This window comes from Hippocampus bargibanti, linkage group LG16 (assembly GCF_051943395.1).
Source record: "Hippocampus bargibanti isolate YZ-2025 linkage group LG16, ASM5194339v1, whole genome shotgun sequence".
Classification (NCBI taxonomy): Eukaryota; Metazoa; Chordata; class Actinopteri; order Syngnathiformes; family Syngnathidae; genus Hippocampus; species Hippocampus bargibanti.
Genome location: NC_142749.1, coordinates 17,522,882 through 17,544,866, shown reverse-complemented (window position 1 = coordinate 17,544,866; position 21,985 = coordinate 17,522,882). Strand labels below are relative to the sequence as shown.

The 21,985-nt window shown below is 40.2% G+C and overlaps 3 protein-coding genes, 3 long non-coding RNA genes and 1 other non-coding gene across 9 annotated transcripts; 3 read left to right on the top strand and 4 right to left on the bottom strand.

The window, feature by feature from the left end:
- Nucleotides 1-316: 316 nt before the first annotated feature.
- LOC148886818 (uncharacterized) lies at nt 317-4,990 on the bottom strand. Its single transcript, XR_016117781.1, has 4 exons — nt 4,903-4,990; nt 4,145-4,225; nt 3,985-4,067; nt 317-516 (listed from the first exon to the last, which is right to left on the bottom strand). It is a non-coding gene; the product is annotated as an uncharacterized LOC148886818 (long non-coding RNA).
- A 230-nt stretch (nt 4,991-5,220) lies between these two features.
- On the top strand, nt 5,221-5,292 carry trnae-uuc (transfer RNA glutamic acid (anticodon UUC)). The gene has a single exon. It is a non-coding gene; the product is annotated as a tRNA-Glu (tRNA).
- An 800-nt stretch (nt 5,293-6,092) lies between these two features.
- On the bottom strand, nt 6,093-8,893 carry LOC148886816 (microfibrillar-associated protein 3-like). Of its 3 annotated transcripts, none has more exons than XM_089017098.1 (3): nt 8,864-8,893; nt 7,862-8,077; nt 6,093-7,132 (listed from the first exon to the last, which is right to left on the bottom strand). In XM_089017098.1, the coding sequence occupies exons 2-3, from the start codon at nt 8,073-8,075 to the stop codon at nt 6,561-6,563; spliced, it is 786 nt and encodes a 261-aa protein (XP_088873224.1). In that variant the 5' UTR covers nt 8,076-8,077; nt 8,864-8,893; the 3' UTR covers nt 6,093-6,560. The 3 variants fall into 3 exon arrangements, with proteins under 3 accessions (XP_088873224.1, XP_088873222.1, XP_088873223.1); XM_089017096.1 differs by lacking the exon at nt 8,864-8,893 and adding an exon at nt 8,637-8,744 and having other exon boundaries at nt 6,095-7,132; XM_089017097.1 differs by lacking the exon at nt 8,864-8,893 and adding an exon at nt 8,537-8,721 and having other exon boundaries at nt 6,095-7,132.
- A 598-nt stretch (nt 8,894-9,491) lies between these two features.
- On the top strand, nt 9,492-15,413 carry fam114a2 (family with sequence similarity 114 member A2). Its single transcript, XM_089016636.1, has 13 exons — nt 9,492-9,731; nt 10,401-10,597; nt 10,681-10,783; nt 11,497-11,684; nt 11,754-11,888; nt 12,881-13,039; nt 13,108-13,231; nt 13,322-13,407; nt 13,540-13,626; nt 14,407-14,531; nt 14,860-14,932; nt 15,007-15,060; nt 15,218-15,413. The coding sequence occupies exons 2-13, from the start codon at nt 10,421-10,423 to the stop codon at nt 15,317-15,319; spliced, it is 1,413 nt and encodes a 470-aa protein (XP_088872762.1). The 5' UTR covers nt 9,492-9,731; nt 10,401-10,420; the 3' UTR covers nt 15,320-15,413.
- Nucleotides 10,443-11,486, bottom strand: LOC148886815 (uncharacterized). Its single transcript, XR_016117814.1, has 3 exons — nt 11,208-11,486; nt 10,643-10,826; nt 10,443-10,571 (listed from the first exon to the last, which is right to left on the bottom strand). It is a non-coding gene; the product is annotated as an uncharacterized LOC148886815 (long non-coding RNA).
- LOC148886813 (uncharacterized) lies at nt 11,610-17,663 on the bottom strand. The gene is made up of 4 exons (XR_016117813.1): nt 17,402-17,663; nt 16,384-16,623; nt 14,837-14,927; nt 11,610-11,747 (listed from the first exon to the last, which is right to left on the bottom strand). It is a non-coding gene; the product is annotated as an uncharacterized LOC148886813 (long non-coding RNA).
- Nucleotides 16,471-21,952, top strand: cnot8 (CCR4-NOT transcription complex, subunit 8). The gene is made up of 7 exons (XM_089016637.1): nt 16,471-16,539; nt 17,744-17,948; nt 18,549-18,742; nt 19,405-19,566; nt 20,232-20,376; nt 21,277-21,387; nt 21,510-21,952. Exons 2-7 carry the CDS (start codon nt 17,832-17,834, stop codon nt 21,636-21,638), a joined length of 858 nt encoding a protein of 285 aa, XP_088872763.1. The 5' UTR covers nt 16,471-16,539; nt 17,744-17,831; the 3' UTR covers nt 21,639-21,952.
- The last annotated feature ends 33 nt before the right edge of the window (nt 21,953-21,985 follow it).

The window sequence follows — 21,985 nt, the reverse complement described above, 5'->3', positions numbered from 1 at the left end:
AAACACACAAAACTAAATAAGATTGATTGATAAATGGATAGATAGGCACAAAAAACGATGTTATTAGCTTCTATTAGTTGTTACCAGTGTTATATAAAAAAAATATAACCTGATGACATTCTGGGCTTTATTTTTCACCCGTTCGGACGGAATAAGAGATAAGGTATAGAACTATTTTGGAGAGTAGCCATTTGCTTTTTTTTCATTTATTGATGTAAGGAAGTAAAGGCTGCTTGACGTTTTATCAAAATGAAGTGGTAAAAGAAATCCCCCCCCCCCAAAAAAAAAAGATGGTGTTCTCCTGCAAACACGATTGCTTTGATGGTAAAAATTGATTCCGAGGACATTAAAGTGAAACTCCCGTTGGCGTGCAAGTTTGTTTTCCAGGGAATTGTTTACCTGCGGGTAGCTGCGGCAACTACAAAGCGGCAGGCGGGCACGATTAAGGCAGGTGATAATTCCATGGAGCAGCTGTTCTGCATGATGGCTTTCCACACGAGCCCCAAGGCAAAAAAACTGCAGGAAAAAAAAAAAAAAAAAACAAGAAGAAATCACAGCGAGAACATCAAACACACCCTGAGATGATGTGTGTGTGTGTGTATGTGTAACCGAAGACAGTTTAGGTTGAAATTCAATATTAAAAAAAAAAAAAAAAAAAAAAAAAAAAAAAAAACTTTTATTTATTTATTTTTAATTTGGTATTTTTTAAACTATGATGAATTGTTGCCATTTGAAGCCACGGATTCAACTTAAACTGAAATTAGATCACTTCACAGCATTGATGAAAAGGTTTCTTCAGCCGTCATCTGTACAAATTTGAAGGTGTCGGACCTGTCGCTTCTTATCCAAGAAGCTTCGTCAGCAAACTAAAGTCTTACTGGTAGTTTCCGCCCTATATATATCCCTACTGTCCAGACGGTGGTGCCTCATAAGACAGCAAAATCCTTCCCTTAATCGCTTCGGCGACATAGGCTGATGAGGTGATACCAGGGCAAATTGGGCAATCAGGCCAGTCGTCAGTCAGGACAATAGAAACAATCAATGGAGCCGCAGGGATTAGTCCTCTTCTCCCCCTAACCTGAGAGCAGGGACCAATCATAGCAGAGTCCGGCACCGCCACGTAAAACATGGACAAAAGGCAAATACTGCCCCCTTGTGGAATGGGGGAAAAAAAAAAACATTGCCAGAGGTCTGATCAGCGCTTTATCGCCACCCAAACAAGAAAAAACAAAACTCGAAGAAATTCGGGAATGGCGCTCTACGTCATATTTTGAATTCCCGAATACATTTGTGAATGGCAGTCAATGAGTGAAATAGCACAATTAGCTCACGGACATTGTCGACTCACGGCGGCTCACGTTAATGGCATTGAAGCTTCATCATGAAAGAAAATAGCTTTGGTTTCAATAAGTTGAATGGGATGTTTGAACGAGGGTTGGAATTTGCGACGCTGTCGTGTTTGCGCAAGCTGTTGCTCCGGCGCGCCTGCCATTTTCGCCCATCTGTAAAAGGCACCCCACAGTCAATCTGTTGCCTTGGCTGCCAAGTTAGTGAGCGCAGGCGCGCTTTGATGCTGTTTGCCGGCGTCCGCTGCCACTGACGAAAACAAAGGCGGCCAGGCAGATGAGACGATTTTTTTTCTGTTTTCGCTAGGCTACATTTGGATTGCCAAGGAGGTTTTATTATTTTTTTAATAATAGCACACTGGATTCATGTAGCGAGTATAACTAAAATGATATTTTTTGTATCTGCACCTGTGAATGAGTCGATCAGTGTCGTTGTTCAGTGAAGTTGAATAAATGGCATTCACAAATTGAATGAGAGTGATACCTCGGTTTACGAACCCCTTGGCTTACGAACTTTTCGGTTTACGAACGTAAAATTTGTGAACATTTTACCTTGGCATACAAACTATTTTTCGGGATACACACAGAGTGCCACAATGTGTCATTCGCAAACGAGCCCGTTCTCCTAACAAGAAAATGGCAGCCGACTTTTTTTTTGGTCCTCTATTCCCCGCCCTCAGTCTTCGGTTAAAGCCACGTGATTGGACAAGAACGCAGCAGTGAGCGGGGGCAGGGTTTAAACATTAAATAGACAGGCAGACGGCAGAGAGAGTGAGAAAACGGATAGAAAACGGTGAAATTTGGACTCGTTTCAACTTTATTGATAGTTTGAAGGCAGAGTGCAGACTGCAAGGTTAAAATATCCCATCAATCAGGCTCCACAAATAACCCGCACAAGCCAGCTGTACACATGATGCAAAAAGCTATCAACCCAGCTAAACAGAACACAATTGATGAGGAACTAGGTAAAATTATGGCAGAAAAAGCACCTACAAGGGATCATTCGTCAAAATGTTGAAAGAAGAAGGCTACGTTCCTCATCAAGTGTTTAATGCTGATGAAAGCGGCCACACCATTCCATCAACGACCATCACAAAGGTCAATAAAACGACTTTATTATACAGTACAGTTTATTTCTTTAATTATAATATCATAGAACATCTATTATACATAAAATAAGGTATATTTTGTTTAGTTTTAAGGCTTAGAAAATTTGAAAATTATGTTTTATGGGGACCTGGGAACGGATTATTCTCATTTTAATGGTTTCCTATGGGAAATTAATTTTTGGGATGCACACTTTTTGCCTTACACACTCTGGGAACCAATTAAGTTCGTAAGCCAAGGTAACATTGTACCGTATTCTCCGGTATACAAAGCCCTTCATTTTCTTCAAAAGATGACCCTACGCCTTATACGCAGGTGCGCCTTATATGTGAAGTCATATTGAGCCACAACAGGTCTGGCAACCGCTATCATAGTATCTTTAGCCTTGCAGTTGGCATCCCGGTTTACTGGCCGATTGGCGTGACCCAAATCTGACCGAATGTTACGTCTCATTGTGCGCTTTGGCAAAACTCAAACCGACTCAGACTGGCTCTGTGACAGCGAATTATGTTTGCATGGAGGCTTCCAATAGTAACAGTTATTACATTGGTGTCATCCAAGTGTTATTTTCTCACCTGTGTTGGAGAACACACGGTGGGAGGACGACGACGACGAGGAGGAGGAAGCGGGGCAATGAATATTTCATGAGTTTCATTACTGCATATTTAGCATGTCTCCTACTCGTTCAGTCAATTCGTCGGCGTATTTTGCCACCGGGCTGTTTTTTTTTAAAGCCTTGTGTGGGTCCTACAATTTGAGTGAAAATGACAAAAACCTTGGCACTGGAATAGACACATTTTTGCACATCGTTTGGCAGTGAATGAGTTAATTTTTGTACAGGGTTTTACAATGAAAGATTTAAAGGACAACCGACGCCTCTGGACAAGTTGTGTCCATAATTTGTAAAGTGTCTTCAAATGACTTCTACTGAGCGTATTTTAAGAAGATTCCACCGCATGTAGCTATATTTTACGTTTTAAGACTCTCGCTGAACATTCAGGAAGTCTTGTTTTTGAGTTGGTGACGAGTCCGTATGTGACGTCACTAAAGGAACGCCCCTGACCGATAAAAAAAGACACATTGTAGCAGTCCTTCCATCACGTCAATGTATTTTGCTGTACTTGTTTGGTCTGGGGACCTAGTGTTGCAACCAAAAGCCGCCAGAAGAGGGCGTCCAAGCTCCATATAAGGAATTTATCAGCCTGTGGAAACGGAGGTGGCCACAGGAGGTCGCCATTTTGTGCCTCTTTTTCCCTCCGTGACGTCACATAGGGAATCGTCATCAACTCGAAAACAAGACTTCCTGAATATTCAGCGCGATTTTTAAATATAGCTATATGCCGAGGAATCTTTGCCAAATATGTTCAGTAGAAGTCATTTGAAGTGATTTTACAAATTATGGACACAACTTGTCCTGAGACGTCGGTTGTTCTTTCAGTAAATATGTGGACTGATGTCATCTTTGTGTCAAATGTGTATACCGTTTGCATAGTTAACATGTTGGTCCACAAATACTGTATACGATACTCACAGCTGTTTGTCAAACTGAAGGAAAATGTCAGCAACCGTCGTCCTTTTGGCTCGTTTTGCACCCTCTTTCCTTTTTAGCGTCGACTACACAGCAAACAGAACAGAACAAACAGGAGTTCATCGAAATGTCATTTCAAGAAACGAATAGCTCATTTGCATACTTGGCTTCCATACGCAGCCTCTCGCGCGTAAGCGCTGCTATTTCCAATCCAATCAATGTGCGTCGCTCACCTCGGTGACATCTGCAGGAAAAATTCAAATCCTTCAAATCTCGCTTTCTCCCTTTGTGGCAGCGGGCCCCGCCGTGATGAATGATCTCTGGGGTCGATCAATTCTATTTAGATAAGCTCGCCTCCGGAGACGACAGGTCTGCGAAGGGAGGATGGATTTTCCTTTTTTATTATTTATCTATTTATTTATTTGGGGGGGGTAAGTCAACATGGATGAGGCCCAAGGTTATTGTGGTTTTGCTGGCAGCTGCTTGAAAAGGGAGGCTTTTAACTCAAGGATGTACGGAAGTACTTTGCAGAAGCATTAGTCCATGTGGAAAACTCACCATTGTGAAGCTTCAAGGCAGTAATTTGCTTTGGGTTTTTTTTGTAATTGGCTATTAAAAATTCGTTATTAACAAGTAAAAAGACACCTAAAATAAAGGCACAAGCACATTATTCTTTTAGAGTGGAGTTACAGGGAAAAAAACAGATTTAACATCTTAGATTACCATTATAAAATAAATTAATTTGCCGTTGTTTTGTTTCGTCGGCTTTGACACATTTTACGACGAATCTACAGCCGTTTTCCTTAGCATGCTAGCTCGGTTAGCTTGGCACTTCAACCGAGTCGGCTCGAAATATTTCGTTAACACCGCAGCAGTAACACGAAACGGGGAAAGGTGCTCATATTCACATTATGTACTCACATATTAAAAAAAACACAATAATTTGTGAAAATACATCAACATTCTGAGAAAAAGAGAACGGTGAAGACTTGTTGGATAACGTCGCGTTCGTGGGCCCACATTTCCCATGATGCTTTGTGCCCACATTTTAGCCGACAAAAAAAAGACAAATAAAAGATAAACAAAAGACAAATTGCTACTTTGTATGAATGCCATGTCGACACAAATTGAGTAACTGATAAGTTGATAAGTTTACGTGTCCGTTAGTGTCTATTGTACACATTTCGTGTCTGGTTATAAATTACTATATAAACTCATGGTTTTCGACATTGGCAAGGCTCCCATATGGTCTAGCGGTTAGGATTCCTGGTTTTCACCCAGGCGGCCCGGGTTCGACTCCCGGTATGGGAACTTGTTTTTGATAACCAGACAGAAGTTGCTTCGACATGGAATGTTATTATTATTATTATTATTAATAGTAATAATAATAATAATAATTTGTGAATATTACTGTAAGCTGTTATGATTGAATTCATACACTGATTAATGTTGAGAGTTTTGAAAGGCGCTTATGAATGAAATGTATTATTATTATTATTATTATTATTATTATAATAGCAAAAAAAAATGAAGTTTCATTAGACCTAGCAATTACAGCCGAATGTGAACGCAACGAGCTGCATTTTTTTATATAAAAGGGCATAGCGCCGCCTAGTGGTCGATTATTTTAACACAGAAATACGATAAAACGCCGTTTTAATTTTTAAAAATGTTTTAATGTTTTAATGTTGTGAATGAATATTTGATGATTATTTCTATTATTTCAGCATACTTTTCAGGGATTCGCTTTATTTAGAATACATTAATGAGCATTGTGTTGTCATATTAGTATTTGTCATTTAGTTTTTTGTTACTTCCGGGTAGAGTGAACGTTGGCGCGAATGGCTTCCGGTGCTCACCCGTACAACAAAAAAGTTCTTATCCCGTGACTGTAAAAGGTCCTTGAGAGTTTTGAAAGGCGCTTAGAAATTAAATGTATTATTATTATTATTATTTATTCATCTCACAATAGAGACATTGACATTTCACAGCAGCAAAAACAAAATAGTACAGTAGTTGCTGGCGCCATTTTGAAGTCAAAACAACAAAATAACAAATACAGTAAAGTGTCGTTATATCGATATTCAATGGAGTCCGAAAAAATATCGATATAACCGGGACTATCGATATATCCGACCCTGTTTGCATGTAATTTTCTCCGCGCGTACATAGAAATAGTATCGATATAACCGGGACTATCGATATATCCGATATCGATATAACGAGACTTTACTGTAATATGACAACACAAAGACACAGTCCTTCAATCTTAAGCACTTTCTGCTGAAAGCCTCCTTTTCACCAGTGGATAGATAGTTAGCTATATAACCAATGGCTAGCTATAGGTAGCCATTGGTTAAACTAGCTTTCTTTCTATTTGAGTTACTTCTGGTTTGAGTGAACGCTGGCGCGTGCGGCTGCCGCTGCTCACCCACAGAAAAACGTATGCTGTAATTGTAAAGTAACCTTGAGTGTTTTGAAAGGCGCTTAGAAATCAAATGTATTATTATTATTATTATTATTATTAAAAGTTATTATTTCTGAAAAAAAGTCATTTTGAATGCAGTCCTTAGCGTCCGTCATGGCGAGTGAACCGACACCTCCACGTCCGCTACTTGACTTCCTGGTTCTTCCCCTGCCATCAACCGGGCCGTTCCCCTCTCGCTCTCCGGGGGGGCGCTAGCGCCCGCCGCGGCGGCGCCGGCGCGACAGTTGCTCAATAGCGGCGGCAACGGGATGCTACGAGCTAGCTCCTCCATATGCCGCGCAAACTCTTTGGTTCTATACTGGGTGACCTTCGCCAGTTCCATCGTCTTCGCCGAGGTGATGATGGGAATATGGCGGGCGATCTCCAGGGCCTTCTGAACCTTCTCGGCGCCTTCGGTGCGGAAAAAGTCGTTGATGGCCCGCTCGGTCTTCTTCAAGTGGCTTCGGACCATACCCAGAAGGGCTACGTTGAGGATCATGGTGACGGAGAAGGCCACCAGGCAAACGGCTACGTAGTAGACGCCCAAGCCGCTGCGGGTGTAGGCCACGCGGACGGTCACGCTGTAGTTGCCGCCGTCGGATACGCACACGTAGCGGCCGCGGTCGGCGAAGGAGACGGCGGTGATGTTGAGTCGGCCGTTTTCCTCGATTAGCCACTTGTCGCCTGCAAGGACAAAATGGCGATTCTAATGTTCCTCTGTATTAGCTAGCTTGCTGGTTATCTATTGGCTATCGAATAGCTAGCTAGCGTGCTTTCAATCGACAGTGATACCTAGGCTTACGAACTTTTCGGTCTACGAACGTTAAATTTATGACATTTTTACCTTGGCATACAAACTATTTTTTGGGATACACAAGGAGCTGCCACAATGTGTGATGTGTCGTTCGCGAAAAAGCTATCAACCCAGCTAAACAGAACACAATTGATGAGGAACAAGGTAAAATTATCGCAGAGAAAGCACCTACAAGGGATCATTCCTCAAGATGGTGAAAGAAGAAGGCCACGTTCCTTATCAAGTGTTTAATGCTGATGAAACCGGCCACTCCATTCCATCAACGACCATCACAAAGGTAAATAAAACAACTTTATTATACAGTACAGTTTATTTCTTTAATTATAATACCATAGCACATTTATTATACATAAAATAAAGTATATTTTGTGTAGTTTTAAGGCTTATAAAATTAGAAAATTATGTTTGATGGGGACCTGGGAACGGATTATTCTCATTTTAATGGTTTGCTATGGGAAATTATTTTTTGCGATACACACTTTTCACCTTACACACTCTGTCTGGGAACCAATTAAGTTCGTAAGCCAAGGTATCACTCTCCTACCATTCCCCTGAGTTAACATGCTGTTTTAGAGCCAAAATGGAGGGCTTCCTCGTACCTGGTTCCTCGACCAGCAGATGTCCGCCAGGGCCGTACCATCTGACATCACCTCGGACCCCCGTCACGTTGCACTCGATCAAGGCGTCTGTTCCCTCCTTGAGCACGACACCGACACCGGTGGACGTGGTCTCCTCTTCCGAGCGGTTCTCGGCGCCTTCTACCAAGCAGGTGCAGAGGAGCAGCAGCACCGGCATGTTTTTCACCGTTGGCATGCCTGCAAAAACGGGTCAGGTGACATTTTCACAACACTCGTTAATAGCTGTTGTCGTTACATATGCAGTGTAAGCTAACAATGTATAACTAAACTAAAATGGAGAATAAATCCTCACATTTGAAGACAATTGACAAATTGAGACCTAGAAATATTTTTCTATCAATTTAATATATTTAAAATACACACACACTCACACACAAACAAACTAAATAATAAACGTGATAAAAAAAATCGTAAACACAAAGAAGCGATTGACCCTTTCGGTCCTCAGAGGTAAAATCTCGCGAGATTTCGCCACCACGTGTATTTATTCTTCAAAATCTATAATTTGTGGAAATGTGGGAGCAGAATATAAGAAGTGGGATCAACTGGACAGTAAATAATATCGACGCACACGCAATTCACACAACACGCACGCGCACACATCCAAAGACATCATGTTCGTAAATCACGTCTGACTTGTGCTCAAGTAAAATTCAAATCATCCGCCGATACAAACTATTTCCAATTTTAGCCGCCTAATAGGAGTGGAAATGTGTAAAATAGATCGATTTTTCACCCATAAATCCTCTTGTTTCACGTTAAAACTGCATTAAAAGTTGAAAAAGTTAGATTCGTCGTTGTCATGTACTTCCGTGGTAAGAAAATAGTATTGTATGACGGATGGGGCGTGGTTTGTTGTCAGGTAAAGGCGTGGAAAAACTTCACCGTTTTTTTTCTTCGTTTCGTTGTACTAAGTTCATACTGCCTACTTGATATCTAATTTAAAGCAGATTCTTTACTTACAGACAGTGTAGTCGTTCAAATACCTGACATGTTTCGGCGACTACTTCCGCCTTCGTCAGAGTATCACCGTTTTTTATTTAAAGTAAATAAGTGATATTTCAATTTTTTTGAAATTATAACTAAAAATACATAGAATAAACCCATACCATGTATTTACTTGATTTACACATACTTTAATATTAACTAGACAATAATATTTACGGACTGCACCAACCAATTTCATGATAACGACCGGAAGTCGTTTTTCGGTTTCCGATGCGAGTCGAGTGCGCTTGATGGCCATTTATCTCGACAAACTTCGCAGTTTTTTAAGATTAAATAGTAATTATAGTTTTGTTCATACGTGTAGAATATATTTATTCCGTGTATTTACACATACATGTACATGAACTAGACAATAATATTACCGGACTACACTAAGCAATTTCATGACAACGACCGGAAGTCGTTTTTCGTTATCCGATGCGAGTCGAGTGGGCATTATGGTCATATAGCTCGACAAACTTGTTTATACGTATAGTGTGGCGAGAATAATATATATATAGTGACTTCGGACTTAATGGCGGCGGGTGTGACGTTTTCACTTTCCCCTAGCTTTTATTTTGAAACCTTTGATCGGATCTTCTTTTGTTGAAAATTCGTTGGATGAAAAGTGACGCTTGTGACGTGGCTAATCATCTGGAAGACAAAAACGAAAGATTCGGAATATTTGCGCATTTGATCCACTTTGAAACACAACACTTTTATCGAACTATGATCGTATATTGTGGACACGTTTATTTTTGTTCTTTTTGATTGAGGGAAACTTTGCACGGAGGCTAGCGTCACTGCTAGCTTCGACACTGACAGCTGTAGAAAAAGAGACGAGGTGAGCTGTTTACATGTTGTTTGTCGCCTAAAAAAACGGATAAAATGCAATCAAAGCGCATGAAAAGTGACAAAGTTCAGTTTCATACACAACTGCAACATTGCAAAAAGCTACGTAATAGTATGCCTTGGTCGAAACTACCCAGCAATGTCATTAACATATTGTCAACAAAACATAGCTTTCTAGATAGTCTGCTAGTTAGTTAAATAGCTAATAGACAGCATAGTTAGATAGCTAATAGACAGCAAATAGATAGATAGATAGCCATCTGGCTAGTTAGATAGCTAATAGATAGCAAATAGCTAGCTAGCTAGTAGACAGCAAATAGATAGCCAGCGAGCCAGATAGTCAGATATGTAATAGACAGCAAATAGCTAGCTAGATAGATGGTCAGCTAGCTAATAGACAGCAAATCGATAGCTAGCTAGCTAGTTAGATAGCTAATAGACAGCAAATAGCTAGCTAGCTAGCCAGCTAGTTAGTTAGATAGCGAATAGACAGCAAATAGATAGCTAGCAAGTTAGTTAGATAATAACATTGGCTACTATGAAAGACAGTAAGAAAGCTCAAGTAGCAAGGATTGAGGATACTAAGATAAAATAATAAAACCCGAATTTAGCACCGTCTCTTCAAAAGTCCATGTTAGCTTGACAGCTCTTTTCCCGACAGGTATGCGCTAAGGATCGGCCATGTCGGACAACGAACCAAGCGCACCCGAGGTTCAGCTCGGCGAGACGTCCGACGAATCCCCGCCGACCTCACCCGACGTTTTGACAGACGTGGCGCCCACCAGGAAAGCCCGGCGGAGGGCGGAGCCTCAAGCTCAAATGCCGGAGAAACCTAAAATGGACGACAAGCAGGAAAAGGTGAACAGAGCGTAAAAACAAACAAAATGGTGCTTTTCAACGTACGTTTTTTGGGCTTTGTTTGCAATATTTTTGTTTTTTAGGCGCCGCCAAGTCAGTCTTCGGTTACGCAGGGCGGTTGGGGTTTTTGGGGTGACTGGGGCAAATCTATCCTGTCCACTGCTACCGCCACCGTGGCCACCGTGGGTGAGTACATGATCCATCTGCCCTACTGTGACATCACCAGTGTCTGAAAACTCATGACAAAAAGTTAGACAACTTTTCAGAGTTGTCTGCCCGGCCATAAAGTTGACTGCCTCCTTTTTCACAACTTGAAACACAATCAGACTAATCGCCCCAAAAAAAAAAAAATGTTGCAAAGTACAGGTAACGTCTGACTTACAACCGAGTTCCGTTCCGACCAAACGGTCGTAAGTCAAAATGGTCGTAAGTTGAAATCCATTCAAAAATGTTGAATAGAAATTCGGAGGCTAAATGAGTCACAAACTCCCCTTCTTAAAATGTTAAAAATAGGGTCTGGTGGTCGTAAGTACGGGTGGTCATAAGTTGAGCAGGTCGTAAGTCGGATGTTACCTGTATTAAGGATTGTTTTTATTAAGGATGTACCTACCACAAATGCTCCCTTGCTTTATTTATATCAAATATCCCTTGCTGATGATTTTGCTCTAGTTGGTCGTTTGTTCATACACTCTACATCATTTTCCCCAATGCAATGTTCGCGTTGCGTCGTCTGCTACAAGTCACGTGAATTCTTCTTTCCATGACGCTTTTAATTGGCGTTCAATTTCTAAGCGCCTTTCAAAACTCCAAAAAACAAAAGTTGCACGCACCGGGCATCCGGGCAGACGTTATTTCAGACACTGACATCACAGTCGCTTGCACTATTATGTCATCAACAGGTCAAGGGTTAACCCAAGTCATGGAAAAAGCCGAGACGTCGCTCGGCATCCCGAGTCCCGCCGATCTGTCGGCTCAAGCGGCAGACGACGAGAAGGCGGAGCAGCAGCGGCAGGTAGCGGCTGTGCCGGAATCGGCAGCCGGCGCCATGGGGGTGTTGACGTCGCTCACCAGCGTCGTTCACAACACGGTAAGCCCAAGACGCGCACTCCCGATGGACGCTGGTAGGCGGCGCTGTTGCAATCCGCCGTTCCTGCAGGGGAAAACGGTGATTAGCGGCGGCTTGGACGCGCTGGAGTTTATCGGGAAGAAGACGATGGACGTGATCGCGGAAGGCGATCCGGGTTTTAAGAAGACTAAACGCTTGATGATCGGGACTTCCACCCTCTCTCAGGTGACCCGTAATTTTATTATTATTATTATTATTATTATAGTCAATAGTGAATGAATAAATACATCAATTAATGAAGAAATAAATACATCTATCAATGAATAAATGCATGAATAAAAGAATAAATACAAAAATATAAGAATAATAAATACATGAATTAATGAAGAAATGAATACATGAATCCATTAATGAATAAATAAATAAACATATAATAAAACATAAGAAATGAAGAAATAAATACATAAATCCATTAATGAATAAATAAATAAATACATGAATCAATGCATAAATGACTGAATAAAAAACTAATAATACATGAATAATAATACATTAATTAATGAATAAATGAAGAAATAAATACATAAATCCATTAATGAATGAATAAATACATGAATCAATGCATAAATGAATGAATAAAAAAAATAATACATGAATAATAAATACATTAATTAATGAATAAATGAAGAAATAAATACATGAATCCATTAATAAATGAATAAATAAATAGATAAATACATGAATCAATGCATAAATGAATGAATAAAAAATAATAATAAATGAATAATAAATACATTAATTAATGAATAAATGAAGAAATAAATATGAGTCAATTAATGAAAGAATAAATGAATAAATAAATAATAAAAATTAATGAAGAAATAAATACATAAATGCATTAATGAATAAATAATAATAATAATAATAATAACTCACTCAATAAAGATACATACCTAAATAGCATTTATTTAGGATTTAGTTTTTATTTTTTTACTTGATGTTACTGTCTATGTATCTAGATAGCTATATAGCCAATAGCTAGCTAGCTAGATAGCCAGCCAAGGAGCTAGCTAGCAAATAGATAGCAAATAGCTAGCAAGTGAGATAGCTAGCTAGGTAGCTGCATAGCTAGATAAATAAATCAGGAACTTTTGAAAAAAATGGAAGGCTTTTGAGTGCGGCGGGAGCAATAGTGACGCTAGCGTGTTTTGTCTCAGGTGCTAAGGGAGGCCAAGGAGCGAGAGGAGCTTCAAACGGACGAGTCGTCGGACTCTGAGAAGAAGCCGGTGGCTCACTACGGGGTTCTTTTTGACCAGTACCAGGGCCTCGCTCACCTTGAAGCTCTGGAGATGCTTTCTCGGGAAAGCGAGTCAAAGGTCGGAATTAAAATGGAGGGCGAAGTGACGATTTCATTGAGATTTTTAATGTGTGTTTTTTTTAACAGGTGAAATCGGTGCTAACGACGCTATCGGGAGAAGAGCTGAGCAAGCTGAGAAACGAGTTGGAGGTCATCAAAGCTGCCTTCTCCATGACGGAGTTTGACGACGATGACGTGGATGACAGGAAAGGTCTCAAAGCTCAACAGGAAATGACATCAATTCCATAAACGCCTCCCAAAATTTTAAATTCAAATTTCCTGTCACTCGGTGTAATTCCAGATCAAGATGGCTCCCATTTTGAGGCGGAGCTTAGCCAAGCCTTGGCAGGGCTGCGCGTTTCCTCCACCGCCGAAAAACTCAGCAAGGTGCTCGTCATTCAAATATGCAAAGTGGATGGAAATTTAAATAGTTATCCCAAATCATGAATTAAAATGAGGCAAATACGATATAAAAATTAAATATCAAAAACTGATTTTTTTTATATGAATGCCGAACAGGCTTGCAAAGACGCCTGCGACGTGATTGTGGACTTCAATAAACAGGCAGAGAACGACGAAGAAGAAAAGGAGCAGTTTACAGTGGAGGTATGGACGCATTTGGGTGAAACAGCACCATCGTCTGGTCAAAGTACGCAACTGCATCATTGGTGGAAAAAAATAGTGATCCCTCGCTACTTCGCGGTTTCAGTGCCTTGCGGATTTTTCAGGGAAAACAAACATTTATAATAATAATTACATGCAAACAGGGTCGGATATATCGATAGTCCCGGTTATATCGATATTTTTTTCGGACTCCCTTGAATATCGATATAACGAGACTTTACTGTAGTATTATTATTATTATTATTATTATTATTCGCGAAAAATGAGGAATGACTGGCTGGTACCTGGCCAGCTACCTACCCTAGCTACCTATCTATTTATATATTCATTTATTGATCTATGTATTTTATTTTTGTTTGTTTATTTATGTATATTATTTATTTGTTTATGTATCTCGATAGCTAGCCAGCTACCTATCCTACCTATCTATTTATATATTTATTTATTGATCTATGTATTTTATTTATTTGTTTATGTCTTTATTTTTGTATTTTATTTATTTGTTTATGTATCTAGCTAGCTAGCTGCCTAGATACCTAGCCAGCTACCTAGCTAGGTGCTGCTGTGTTATTTCCGGGTAGAGTGAACGCTGGCGCAAATGGCTGCCGCTGCTCACCCACACAACATTGAGAGTTTTGAAAGGCGCTTAGAAATTAAATGTATTGTTATTATTATTATTATTAACCGCAAAACACAAGGAATTACTATAATAATCCGATTGCAAAAAACAAAACAAAAATGTCTACTTTTTATCCTCACCAGAAGGTCAACGCCGCCGCCATCAGGAGTCTCGCCGAGCTGACGGCGCGCTCCATCGAGCTTTTCCACAAGCTGGGCGAAGGCCTCCTGCTGTCCAACGAACACGCCGAAGTGGACTACTTATCGCAGTAAGAAGCCAGGCAATTTTTAACGGCAAAGTTGTTGTTGTTGTTTTTTTAAGTTTACGATACTTTCAGCAATTTTTTTTAGGGGTATACAAAAAAAAATAATAACTCAATAAATAATACAATAATATAATAACTATTATATACTATTATGAATTAAAATTATGATTTAAATTTAAATTAAGAAATAAAAAATCTACATACATACAACATAAAAATAACAAATAGCAAATAAGATAATCTGGTCCAAAAAAATAAAAAATCCACACCATTAGCAAAAGTATGAATATGTCACAAATGAGTGTCACCTTCTTTCCTTCTGCATCCTTAGGTTGACCGTTGTGCTGTGTAAACAAGTCTCGCTGCTTTCCAAGAAGTTCACCACCTGTCTAACAGCGGCTGGGGTGCGTAGAAACAACAACAAAAAAAACAGAAAAAGATTCAGGGATTTTTTTTAAAAATTGTTTCCCCCCCCCAGTCAAACGAGAAGGGAGAAGTCCTCAACCCACTTATAACTGGAGTCTTCTTAGAGGTTTGTGTCACAATCCAAGAGTATTTGTGTTGTATTTTATTTATTATAGTACCTATGCTTGTCTGTGAATGTAAAGTGTCCTTGAGAGCTTTGAAAGGCGCTTAAAATGAAATGTATTATTATTATGAGTACTAAACTGTTTTCGCCCCTCACGCAGGCATCCAACAGTGCATCGTATATTCAAGACGCATTCCAACTCCTGATGCCTATCTTGGAAATCTGCCATATCCAGAGGAGAGCCAATCCAACCGAACCCTGATCTTTTTTTTTTTTTTTATCCCTACCCCATCATGTGCAAAGCAATGCAGGAAACAGATGAAGTACTTTCAAATAAAACATTTTATAGGTATAAATGTGTGTTTTCCTTATACTCCAGAACGATAATTATTGGGTCTATAGCACCATCCCACGGCCACAGCTTTATATCTATTAGCTATATATCTGGCTGGCTTTCTAGCTAGGTAGCTAGCTGTTAGATATCTATTAGATAGCTAGCTTTCTATCTATTTGAGTAACTTCCGGGGTGAGTGAACGGTGGCTGCTCACCCACAGAAAAACTGATCCTGTGACTGTAAAGTGACCTTGAGAGTTTTGAAAGGCGCTTAAAAATCAAATGTATTATTATTATTATTATTATTATTATTATCTATATATTAGGATATATAATAATATACTGTGAAATTATTATAGGATGGAATAATGTATTTTTGATATATTTCAATATTTCCAATATACAATTGAACATAAATAGAAGCATACTCATGCTTATATATTATGTTCGAATGTTAAAATGTAATCAGAATCAGAAAGCCTTTAAGAGTCACACAATATATCGAATATATTGAGTTGTTTTAATAATATAAAACAATTGAAGACTAAGGTATTATATACTGTCTATGTAAAGTAAGATAAATGGAAAGAACACCGATTTTTTTTGGCTTTTTCTATCGATGGATTGAAACAAAAAATTGATTTTACAACAATTAAAAACATTTAAATTCGTTTCGATTAACGATTATTCTGTCATATATTTATTCATAAAGTAAAATGCACTACTATATAATACAATATGAATACCGTTAATAATCCCACAAAATAAAAACGCCTTACTATACACGGTCGTTTGTTTCGGGCAGCTGGCTAGCTATTAGCTAGCAAGCTTTCTATCTCTTTTGAGTTACTTCCGGGTTGAGTGAACGTTGGCGCATATGGCTACCGCTGCTCACCCACAGAAAAACGTATCCTGTGACTGTAAAGTCACCTTGAGAGTTTTGAAAGGCGCTTAGAAATGAAATTTATTATTATTATTTAAAAATGTTTTACCTTTGTCAGTCATCCTCCGGGCGACAGGTGGCGACAATCACACAAACCGGAAGTCTTTGGCACCACAAAGAAAGAACCGATCCGAGTCGCGGGCGGAAACGACGAAGAAGCCCGGTGCCGCACTGGCTAGTTCGGCTCCGTGGACTCCATTCTGAGGTACAAACTCCTTTCCAATTATTTTCATTTCGTCCACAGCTTTCTTTTCGTTGTTGATTTTATTGCAGGCGTCGTCGTTTTCGTCTAAGAAACAAAAAACGGAGCAGTTGAGGAACCGGCGATGTTCACGCTGCCGTTAGCGACAAGCTGTTAGCTAGTCAACATTAGCTTGGGTGCTAAACTTCCGGCTCCGTTACTTATCCCGTTATCAATACACCATTTTTTTCAGTATTTATGCTCACGCGATTGCCTAAAAAAGTGGAATTAACGCTGCGTTATTTTCAAAATTCAGAGCAACACCTTAGCGCTTCGGATCGGTAATTGTAAACAACTACTCGTACCCAGCATGCAACGCGCACGGCAAGTTAAAAAAAGTCAAACAAATCACAAATATTAGCGTATTAAAGTACATTTAAATAGCTTTCAAATGATGTATAGATTATTGTTCTATTACAAATAACAAGGAAATAATGGTATTTGTAATTTTCGAAATATGAAGGGATTTTCTGCCTGTAATTACACAGTAAAAACAATGAAAATCTGTGACAGGGTTCTTTATTACTGTATAAACGATCATAACGTCCTTAATTTTTGGCAGATCTTAACGATTAAAGTACCATTGGAAAGATTTTAAAATTCTAAACAAGAAAAGATTCAAAATATAAATTAGCAAATATCAACGATTGAATGCAGGCAGATTTTCGTCAGAAATCAAAAATGGCTGTCACTAAATACTAGGAAAGAAAATGGCGAGCTCTAGAAATATATATGCTAATGCTTCTTTTTGCTTGAAACTTGTCAGTTATGGAGAAAAATATATATTCTACCACTTCTATGAGTTATAAAAGTACAACTTACTCACCTTTATAAACTGTAGTGTTAGCAAAAAAAGAGCGTAAACTTCAATTTTTCCCTCTGTTTCTTGGTGTCGTATTCGGAAATTTCCAGAACCAGCATGGAGGGAAACGTCATCATAAACTGCATAAATCCCATGAAAAACGATGATGTACTTCACAAAAATGCAATGATATACAACTACGAGTACAGAGTGCGCTCGGTTCACTGCACAGAAACAATCGCGGTGGAATATAGCTCACTGTAGCGTACCTACTTTCTAAGGTTGAGCTTTGAAAGACTTTAACATTACTTTACATTAAAAAAAGCATTCATTCCAAATACATATTCCCCCCCCCCCCTTTGCCAGATATTATTTGCACCCCAAAACCCAAGAGGGCAGCAGACCTGTAGGTGGTGATCGTGGAAAGATCTCGCGAGCCGCCGCCGCCGCCAACATGCCGGCCGCACTCACGGATGCCAGCCAGATCATCTGCGAGGTCTGGGCCAGCAACGTGGACGACGAGATGAAGAAAATCCGACAGATCATCCAGAGCTACAACTTCATCGCCATGGTAACTGATTATAGCCACTTTTAAAGGACAACCGACACAAAGTTGCATCCATAATTTTATCAAATCACTTCAAATGACTCTGATTGGCCCCATAGCTCTGGCATCCCCTCATTAGCATGACTAAGCCTATGTGGTAACGACCTCGGAAGTCTGTTGCAAGCACGGTGTAAATTAAACCTTTAAAGGACAACCGACACCTCCGGACAAGTTGCGTCCATAATTTGTCAAATCACTTCAAATGACTTTCACTGAGCGCATATAGTGGCATTGTTTTGATTCTGGAGCAAGGCAGTTTGTGAAGGAGTATCCTGGCGTGATGTCACGGACAAGGGGGCGGGACTTTCTGAATCTGACCAGTTTCAAGCTCATTTTGTGGCAGTTTTGGGACACTAAGTCATTTCTATTGGTGTTTTGCATGTGACAAAAAATATTAATATATTTGAGTATTTTAGATGCTCTAAAACGTATTTGTGATGTCAGTTAGCAAACAAAAAAATGGTGGCGGTTGTCCTTTAAAAAAACAACCATTGTTGGTCCTATCCTCTCCCAAAAAAATTAATCTGAGTGCTTAAAAACGTATTTATTTTTTTTAAATACAAGGACACGGAATTCCCCGGCGTGGTGGTGCGACCAATCGGCGAGTTCCGCAGCACGGTGGACTACCAATACCAGTTGCTGCGTTGCAACGTGGACTTGCTCAAGATCATCCAGCTGGGCCTCACCTTCATGAACCAGGACGGTGACTACCCGCACGGCACCACCACCTGGCAGTTCAACTTCAAGTTCAACCTCACGTACGTACGCACGTACGCCAAACCTTTCCAATCGTTCAAGCGTGCCTTTTCTTTGTCTCTCGAGGCCGTTCGAGTTAATCATAATCATAATAATAAGCTATTTGATAGCGAATAAATAGTTAATAGATAGCCAACAACTAGCCAGCCAGACAGCTAATAGCTAGCTAATGGATAGCAAATAAATAGTGAATATAGCTAGATGGCCAACAGCTAGCCAGCAAATAGCTAGCGAGCTAATGGATAGCAAATAAATAACGAATCTAGATAGCCAACAGCGAGCCAGCCAGACAGTTTAATAAAACACTTCATTTCCAAGCGCCTTTCAAAAACTCTCACGGTCACTTTACAGTCACAGGGTAAAGTTTTTCTGTGTGTGAGCAGAGGCAGCCACACGAGCCAGGGTTCACTCAACCTGGAAGTAACTCAAATAGTTAGCTAATACACACAGCTTACAATCAGCTAGACAGCTAATAGCTAGCGAGCTAGCTAATGGATCGAAAATAAATAGCAAATATAGCCAGCCAGACAGTTTACAGTCAGCTAGACAGCTAATAGCTAGCCAGCTAATGTATAGCGAATAAATAGTAGATCTCCAGAGCTAGCCAGCCAGACAGCTAACAAGCTAGCTAATGAAAAGTCACCCTCTCTCTCTCTCTTTCCAGAGAAGACATGTATTCTCAGGACTCGATCGACCTCCTGCAGAACTCGGGCCTTCAGTTCAAGAAGCACGAGGAGGAAGGCATCGACACGCTCTACTTCGCCGAGCTGCTCATGACGTCGGGCCTGGTGCTGTGCGATAACGTCAAGTGGCTCTCTTTCCATAGGTGGCTTTGCGTTCCGTCGTCATGACACCCAAAATAAATCAAGAATCATCAGAAAATAGCTACATGGCTGACTGGCAATTTAGCTAGCTTTCTATGTATTTCAGTTACGCTGGAACGCTGGTTTTTCCTCTCTTCACTTCTTTTGATTTATCCAGCTATCTAGCTGACTTCCTAGCTAGCTATCCATTTACTATATATTTGCTAATTTTTAGCTATCTAGGTATTTATTTATTTGCTAATTTTTAGCTGGCTATCTAGCTAGCCGTCAATCTTGCTGCCTACCTAGCTAGCTATCTGTTTATCTATTTGCTAATTTTAGTGATCTATTAGCTATCCTGCTAGCTGGCTATCTAGCTGACTACCTAGCTAACTATTTATCTATTTGCTAATTTTTAACGCTCTATTTGCTATCTGTTAGCTGGCTAGATATCTATATGGCTAGCTATTCACTGGCTATCTGTCTAGCTCTCTAGCTAGCTATCTATTAGCTATATGACTGTCTGGTTTCTATGTATTTGAGTTACTTCCGGGTTGAGTGAACGCTGGCGCGTGTGGCTGCCGCTGCTCACCCACAGATAAACATCATGCGACTGTCAAGTGACCTTGAGAATTTTGAAAGACGCATAGAAATGAAATGTATTATTATTATTATTATTACCCTTTAGCGGCTACGACTTTGGCTACCTTGTGAAGCTGCTGACGGATGCAAGGCTGCCCGAGGAGGAGCACGACTTCTTCCAGATCCTCAACCTCTTCTTTCCCGCCATTTACGACGTCAAATATTTGATGAAGAGCTGCAAGAACCTCAAGGTACAGTCATACCTCAACTTACAAACTTAATTGGTTCCCATAAAGTGTGTGTAAGGTGAAAAGTGTGTCTTCTAAATGTTACTTTCCCATAGGAAACCATTAAAATGAGAATAATGCGTTCCCAGGTCCCCATAAAAACATACTTTTCAACTAAATAAGCCTTAAAACGACACAAAATATACCTTATTTTATGTGTAATAAATGTGCTATTGTATTGTAATGAAAGAAATTAACGGTACTGTATAATCAAGTCGTTTTATTTACCTTTCTGATGGTCGTTGATTGCTTGATGGAATGTAGGAGGGAGTTAGTGTGTAGAAGGAGAGTCACCTACCATTAGGACTGTCCCTTGCTAGCTGCTTTTCGTTAATCCAAATCAACAGAAGTCTTTCAACCTCTACTATTGCCTGAGACTGTTGCTTAGACAACACAGAAACACCCTTAGCCACACGTAGCAATGGTCGACTTAGCATACGGGTACTGGGACGCTAAGTCACACAAACGCACACCTCAATGGTGTTTTTCGATGATCTCCTGCTCTACCGTAAATGTTTTTGTGTCCTCTTTGGCCTGTGGTGAGGTCCTTTTCGGTCCCATAACAGCAAAAGTACTCCACTCGATAACAAACCACATCTGCACTCAAAGAAAGTGGGTGTGGAAAACTACCGTGTGGTTTGGTGTTCATCCGTTGAAAACTAGTCCGCCAGCCATTGTGGCGCTCCGTGTGATTCTTGAAAACTAGTTGCCAAGGTTATACTCTCATGAATTTAATGTTTGTAAGGCGAAACGTTCGTGAACTAAAGCGTTCGTAAGCCGGGGTATCACTGTACACTAAACAAGATTTTACATGAAAGAAAAATAAACAGCACCGTACCTCCATCTGTGCTTTTATTGTCTCAGGGCGGCTTACAGGAAGTGGCGGATCAGCTGGAGTTGAAGCGCATCGGGCGGCAGCATCAGGCGGGTTCTGACTCGCTGCTCACCGGCATGGCTTTCTTCAGGATGAAAGAGGTTAGTAGCACGACTTGTCCTTGAAGGTTGAATTGACACCGTGCTTCCAACAGACTTCCGAGGTGGTTACCACGTAGGCTCAGTCATGCTAATGATGTGATGCAATCCCCCCCCCCCCCCAGCTGTTCTTCGAGGACAACATCGACGACGCCAAGTATTGCGGCCGCTTGTACGGTTTGGGTTCGGGTTCCACGCAACCCCAGAACGGCATCGCCAGCTCGGGCCAGGAAGAGAGCAACAACAAGCACTGACTCGGCGACCTTTGCCCTTCCTTGCACTCATTTTAAAAAAAACTTAACAAAAGAAAATCTTTTAAAATCCATATTTTTTTTTTTCTTTGAGGGTTCGCTTGTCGGCAATGGCGAGCGTGGGACCACAACACCAGCAGCGCTTTTTCTTGTTAAGCTGCGCTCAACTCGGTTTTTAAAGTTCACCCGTTGTACCTTTTTTTTTTTTTTTTTTTTTTTTTTTCGGAGAAAAAGAAATAAAAATGTTTTATTTTTATTTTCTGCAGATGTCAAGAGAAAAACGTTTTAAAACGCATGCGTCCCGTTTTTTGTCCGGGCCAAACTACTGTCGGTGTGAAGATGTTACCGTT